The 7,500-nt window shown below is 44.3% G+C and overlaps 1 protein-coding gene across 2 annotated transcripts in view; it reads right to left on the bottom strand.

Moving 5' to 3' along the window:
- The window catches only part of LOC130374588 (sodium/potassium-transporting ATPase subunit beta-1-interacting protein 2-like), a 17,782-nt gene extending 10,541 nt beyond the window's left edge, over positions 1 to 7,241 (bottom strand). The window contains exon 1 of one of the 2 annotated variants that reach the window (XM_056581447.1): positions 7,047 to 7,241. In XM_056581447.1, the coding sequence (XP_056437422.1) occupies positions 7,047 to 7,214 (168 nt within the window). In that variant the 5' untranslated portion in view covers positions 7,215 to 7,241. The remainder of the gene's footprint in view (positions 1 to 7,046) is intronic. The other variant, XM_056581446.1, reaches the window with a different exon arrangement.
- Between the last annotated feature and the right edge of the window lie 259 nt (positions 7,242 to 7,500).

Here is a 7,500-nt window from a genome sequence, read left to right as displayed (position 1 = left end):
CATGTGTTTTTTTTATAGAGAGCACACAAACACCCACACGCACACACACACACACACACCCACACTCACATCAACACATGCTCACACGCATACATAAAACAGCTCGACTAAGCCATAAAAGTTGTCAAGCACATTAGTGATTCAGCATGTATCTCAAGGTCTCGACCTCATTTACTCTCAATAATGTGTCCAGCTCTTTGCTCATGTGCCCAGACTCTTTCTCTCTCTCTTTCTAACAAGAACACGCACACACACACACACACACACACACACACACACACACACACACACACACACACACACACACACACACACACACACACACACACACACACACACATGCAATCAACGGCCAAAAGGGTCATACCTACGGTCACTGTAGACGAGCATCTTAAACAACTTAAACTTCAGCGGTTAAGCTCTCATAACGACACATTTTACGCTGCTGTATTATATTATGCTGTAAAATGTGCCTTATTAGTGTTTAAAAACGTTGACATCGTTGACCCCCACCGTCCGACAGTCCTGTTCCCCACACAATATCACATCCAATACAAAGTGAAGGGGAAGCGTTGCTGTTTGTTGGGATGTGGGCGGGGAATTGAACCATTTTGATGGGGGGATTCCCCCCCATCACCACCCCCCCCCCCCCTTCAAACAATGGAATTTTGCAGAATTCCATTGTGAGCTCGAAACTTGTTTACAATGGAAATATAATTTCCATTTGTTTTAGTTGAATGTTCTTTAGTCTCTATGGGTGATGCCCCTTACATTTTAGTGGGTGCTCATACATTTTGGAGGCTGCTCCTGACTTTTTTCAAGTCGGACGCTCCAGTGCTGCCAAGTGAAAAAGATCATTTCGATCCAACCTATTGCCATGTTTAAAAAAGGTTTTAGGGTTCAATGTCCCTTTTAATATAAAATGTTGTTAAGGATATTTAGATAAATAAACAATGCTCTACGATAAATGAAAGGTTTCAAATAGATCAGATCATCGGTGATCGGTATTGGCCGCCATAACACCAGAGGAGGGATCCCCAAATTGCCTTTGGGTGTTTCACAAACTGCATAAAAAATAAATAGATATATTTCTCGGGCTCCTTTCAGCTAATCCAAGATTTAGCATTTCCATTTCAGTCACAAAGCAAAAGGTCCTTAGAGGAGGACCTCCACAACAGTGCTGTGATTTGACGGGGTAGTGTGCACCGTGTGCACCAAGCAGACTACTATCCTGTTAATATTCTGAATAATCAAAGCATTATGTTTCTGCGGCTCGGCTTGTAAACACAATATCCTGCTTGCAGAAAGGGCTACGAAAAGAAAAGGATAATCTTTGATTGTGTTGAATAGACCCAACCTTTCAGGCGGCCACCCCCACAGTGGCTGGGGACGGTGAAGGATTATAACTTTACCACTATATTGCTAATTCAGTGTTATCCTCACCCGGGCTGTGCAGATGCATAATCCGGTTTTGTTGTTGAGAAAATAGTAACGTCAGTAACTACAAACTCTTGGCAATGCATGTGTAATGTCCAGGATTTTATACTTCGCTTCTCCGCAGTCGCGTGAATAAATGTAGCACACAAGTTAGGGCAGGAAACCCACTCAGACTTAAGCCTCACACCACCGCGATATTAAAGGTTATCAAAACCAAGTTTCTTTTGGAGACACGAAGTAGGCACATCAATCCACACGGTATTCATCCAGCCATCCATGCGTCCATCCACACATTCATCCATGTACACATATCTATCCATGAATCCATTCACTCACCAATCAGTCCATTCACTCACCCATCCACCCGACCGTCTATCTCACACATCCACACATCCACTCACACATCCATCCATCTATCCGCACATAAATCCATTCAACCATTCATTCATCCATCCACACAGCAATCCATTCATCCATCCAATCACCACTCGGCAGCCGTCCAATTGGACGGCTGCCGAGTGGTGATTGGTGAATCAGGTGTGCCCTGCAGGCCGCATGACTCTGAATATCGACTTAGTCTGCAGGTCCTGGTGATCATGGGATTTCTATGTTTGGGAGAACCTCCATTCTTGCTCCACCTGATAGATCTTCTTGTGTTATCCCTGCTGCTGTGGTTCAGGCCTATCTTTGGAATAAAAAACTATATCTAGCATTATCCAAGTAAAAACATAAAAAAATAGTGTTTTCAACACTGAAAAGGGAAGACCACGGTGGCACAGTTTACAATTGTATGATATGAAAAGCGATTTGTCGTACCCGTATTCTTCTTTAGTATTTTTCGGACAATCTTAGCAAACAGTGTCTATGTATTTGCGGTGTTTCTAAAAGATGATGAATCCATACAAAGTTAAGGCGGGCATTAGCCTCGCTATCTGCTAGAATGTTGAATTGAGGTGTCCATGACATGACCGATGGTTCCGCGGGTCATAACTTATCTGCTCGGAGCGCTGCGTTCGGTTCCAAAGGAGAAACCAGAGATGAGCTCACTGAGGGCTCCCTTGCCGAGTCCTCGCTACCATAGTTTGTGTTTAATTAGATATAGAAAGGAAAACTTTGCGGGCGTCTGTAGAGCGACCCCACTAATCATAAGAACAGCAGCGGCCCAGGGGCCGTCTGGTAAACCATTAGGCTGTGAACACAGCCACCGTCGTTTCCTTTACCCATGGTGTCTCACTGGGTGGTCTCTATCGCGCTGATGGTGCCGATGATTTATTACCCTGCCATTAATTGGACAATTGAATAGTTTAGTGAAATTTTGACCCAATTAATTCCCCTTCCGAGAAAGAAAAGAATAATAGTTTAGTGGATGAATAAAAGAAACACAGTGGAACTCTAAAAGTGCGTCTATGTCAGGCTCTACGTCTTTCATGTTCAGCCGATACGTCGGTACATCTCTGATTGGTCATGGCAGTCAAGTGAGAAGGTCAAACGTGGGCGCGTTGGCTTATTGTGCACCGATAGACGCTGATGGCTGGCATTACAAGAACAGGCATCACAGACGCGTTACTGGCGGCAACGGTCCGACTGCAATGTGTTCAAGCTGCGATGGGCATGTTTGTCGGAGTGCTTCGTGATACGTCGGAGGATCAAACACGGCGTGCGAGAGGTGCGGAGGCCATGACAGACACGGCGAACCCTCCCATCGCTTCTGCTGCGTCAAAGGTAATCGAGTGAACCCGCAGCACCCAACGGCATACAATAATTGAATCAGCTCCGTCCACTCAGAGTATATATGCCCTGTGCACAGTTACACAGCACTTGAAGGAAAAACAGAGAAGAACAGACATCGTATTGTGTTGTTGAATTCTTCTGCTTCTTAGCTTCCAGTCGGAGAATGCTTTAGTTTCCTCTTGAACCGTAACCACGGTCAAGAAGTGTGTGTGGTGTGTGTGTGTGTGTGTGTGGGAAGAGGGGGGGGGGGGTGGATGCAAATGTAAATGAGTGAGTGAGTGTGTTCAGGTGGTAGGTGTGTTTCTGCACATGTGTGTGTTCGTGTGTGTCTGTATCTGTGGGTGCGTGGGTGCACTTTTGAGTGTACGTATGTGGGTGTGTGTGTGTGTGCGGTTGTGTGCACGTGTGTGTGCCTACTTTGTCTGCATGGGTGTGTGTGTGTGTGCACATTTGTTTGAATGTGTGTATATGTGTGTATATGTGTGTATGTGTGTGTGTGTGTGTGTGTATGTGTGTGTGTGTGTGTGTGTGTGTGTGTGTGTGTGTGTGTGTGTGTGTGTGTGTGTGTGTGTGTGTGTGTGTGTGTGTGTGTGTGTGTGTGTGTGTGTGTGTGTGTGTGTGTGTGTGTGCATGGATAATATTTCCTATATTCCCAGCCTTGGCGCAGAGCGAGGCTGGAGGCACTGCTACTTATCTGGCCCTGGCAGTCCTTCAAACGTTTGGGCAGATGATGTGCGGCTCACGCTTTTTCCCTGCATTGAAAAGTCACAGAAGGCGGCTGTAATTGAAACAGCTTTAAATATCTCATCTCCGACTGTTTATAATAGCCCGAGTCAAAAGCAGTGGACGTTCGATATTCCCTATCAAAGCCGTCCACAAAGACGCCTAAACGTTTTGGTTTCATTTTTTAATTTGCAGGAAATGGGAATTCTAGGTTCGTCTTTCACTGCCGGCCCCTTTGTGTGGTGGATGTGGTTTGGCTGGACACTGGCTACCCTCGGCATTGGCCTGCTTTGACCACAGCCGGTTATTTGGTTGAATAACCGGTTGTGGCTGAAGGGAGGAGCTGGGGGGAAGAGAGACGGAGCGGTCTGTCTTCATGCCTTTTAACCTCTGCCAAGTTAAAGGATAAACAGAACAATTCCCGCTGATTGTGCATGGATATCTGGACGGGTCATTTGTTATTTATTCACATTTCACTTAAATAAAAAATGCGAGTGTGTGTGTGTTTTGTAGAGCCGATAGCAAATGAATACAGGGCAACTGGTAAACAGCACATCATTTGGTTTTAAGTTATTCCGTGGTTGACATTTAAAATATGTTTGTGTCTGTGTATGTGTTTTGATTGAAGTTAGTAACATAATAAGAGGCTTTACTCGACTGGTTATTAGAATAATAAATACACAAGACTTTTTCAGTAAGCAGATTTCGGAAAGCACAAAAAACCCAAAGAAAACAGGTTGCAGTTAAATACTTCCTGTATAACCTTACATCTAATTTAAAATGGTCGGTCTTCCTTCACTAGGTTCCTTAGATTCATTAGATGTTAGAAAGGTGTGGTCAGCAGAGTCACTTTAAAGGACCAGTCAATAGATTCAATGAGTGTTGTTTCCACGAATGAAGGCGAACCAGGAGGGAAGTCGGCCAAACTAAGCTGACAGCGTGTGCAGTGCTGGCTCATACGCTGTGACAGTGTGTTGGTGTGTTTCCTAACACACCAATTACCAAGAGCCCGCGGTACAGTGGTATACTCGCTTGTGGCACCCAGCCAGACAATCAGTAACACGCTATCGACTGACATATGGGGAGAGAGAGAGAGAGAGAGAGAGAGAGAGAGAGAGAGAGAGAGAGAGAGAGAGAGAGAGAGAGAGAGAGAGAGAGAGAGAGAGAGAGAGAGAGGGAGAGAGAGAGAGAGAGAGAGAGAGAGAGGGAGAGAGAGACCATGTTCTTATGCCAGTGGGGTTGTTGTGCCAGTAGGGTTCAAGCGCAAAACAGCCAGGGAGAAATCTAGATATGAGCATCAATTGAAGGCTAACCCTATGAGATGAACCATGCACCACCGTTCAAATCAGAGTGACGCAAATTAATTTAAGATCCAAGATGACTACGGTAGTATGATTTATCATAAGCTGAGCAATTTCTCAAAAGGAACAATTCCCTAATTATGCTTTCTCTGCATGTATCCAGTCAAAAATGTGCCAAATCCTTGTTTATGGAATGTTGCGCGTTCATGAATATGTGTTGGCACACCTTACAGTTTTTCTCAATCGTAAACAAGTTTTCTCAAACTAGAGCTCAATTTCTCAAAACTCTAAACACAAACCTGAGAAGGGATAATGATTTTGTCAAAACTACACAAATTCTTCTCAAAACTGTTTTTTTCCACCAAACAGTAAACACAGCTATCAAATTAATATCTCTTAGAGAGCATCAATAAAACACTGGTGTTATCCATTCAAAACGCTTCCTTCAAAATACTATTTACATAGTTTTTGCATTATGAGGCCATGTTACATAATCCAATGTATAAAATTGTTTAGAAATAGCTTTCTTTTTTCAAGTTGCAATTAGGTGGTACATATAATATAAAGACTGTTGCCATATTGTAATACAATACTGTGAATGTATCATATAAATATTGCATTGACACAATCGTATCAGAATAGGATACAATGCATATTTGTCTATCCAATGAGCTCCAATGGGCTAAACTCACAATCCCAGCTTCCCAGATTCATACTGTACACCTATAGTTGATGCTGCAACATTGTTCTGACAATACAACAATGTTACCTAATTTGGTAAATTACAGTACAGTAATTGCACTGATAAGTAAAATGAGAACCACTACAGTAAGAAAATGTTTAGACTGTCTTTCGGGGGATGTAATGATGAAATCAGTGCAAGTACAAAAAAGTAACAAAGCAAATAGATAATTTTTACTGTAATACAGTAGAATGTTCAGCTGAACTGATTGCATAGAAAGCTTTTAGTAGGCCAACAAAAAAAATAAATAATAATAATATAAATGAGGTGAAACAGATCTACATGTAAATCAGCATCCCTCCTCCAATCCTGATCAGGCCAAAGGACCATATCTACTCTCACCGAATCCTCTTCAATGCTCTGACACATGATTGAAGTGTTTTGCCAGTTGAGATCGAAGTGATTTAGACTTATTGGTAATTTGTTGTTTTGAAGGCCAGTGTGATCCAGGTGAACCAAGTGTGCTAAATGATGAGATTTGTGCTTAGAGTTTCGAAAAAATGTGAAAACACTGGAATTGTGCTTAGAGTTTAGCTGTCTGGAGTCTTGTAGTTGATACATGAGCTTCTACACAAACACACACAGCTTACACACACACACTTACTCCGATAAACACCTAGACAGACGCACACGCGCGCACACATGTGAATTGTCTGTGGGGATTTTTGAGACGAAAGTCTCGTCTTTTCTTTTCTTCTCCTTCCATGACGTTCTCCACAGAGGTTTCTCCACATTATTCAGAACAAAAGATGAAAGACCAAATCACCGAACCAAACTAACCAATCAAAAGCCACAAATACCCCCCCCCTCTCTCTCTTTGTTGCTGTCTCCATCTCTCTCTCCATCTCTCTCCCTCGTTCTCTCTCTATCTCTCTCCCTCTCTGTCTAAATGTGTCACCTGACCGACGTAGACAGACAGAGAGACAGACGGGTAGATAGACAGAGATCCCAGACAGACAAACCGACAGATGGATAGACGGACAGACGGACAGAAAGACAGAAAGGCTGCCAGGCTGTGCACGGATAGAGACATTGAGATAGATGGATAGATTGTTCGACAGACAGACAGACTGCAGACATAGAGACAGACAGACAGCAGGGTGTGTACTCACGGCCAGCAGTATCTGCAGCGAGGAGTGGGCCACCTCGATCAGCTGGTAGTCCAGCAGGCAGCCGGCGATGGAGATGTAGCGGTGGTCCTCGGGGGCCCAGGAGGGCGGCGGAGCCACCGGCGTCACCTTGCAGCCGGGGCCGTTCTCCATCCACCAGGAGCGATGCATCGACAGGTTGAAGGTCAGGACCAGGTCTGAGTCCTGGAGGGACAGGAGGAGAGAGAGAGAGAGAGGGGATGAAAGAGAGAGAGAGAGAGAGAGAGAGAGAGAGAGAGAGAGAGAGAGAGAGAGAGAGAGATAGAGAGAGAGAGAGGGGATGAGAGAGAGAGAGAGAGGAGAGAGAGAGAGAGAGAGAAAGAGAGAGGGAAGAGAGAGAGAGAGGGGAAGAGAGAGAGAGAGGGGAGGAGAGAGAGAGAGAGGAGAGAGAGAGAGAGATAGATAGAGAGGGGAAGAG

This window comes from Gadus chalcogrammus, chromosome 21 (genome assembly GCF_026213295.1).
Source record: "Gadus chalcogrammus isolate NIFS_2021 chromosome 21, NIFS_Gcha_1.0, whole genome shotgun sequence".
NCBI classification, from domain to species: domain Eukaryota; kingdom Metazoa; phylum Chordata; class Actinopteri; order Gadiformes; family Gadidae; genus Gadus; species Gadus chalcogrammus.
The sequence above is the reverse complement of the archived record's forward strand: the minus strand, read 5'-3'. Positions and strand labels throughout refer to the sequence as shown.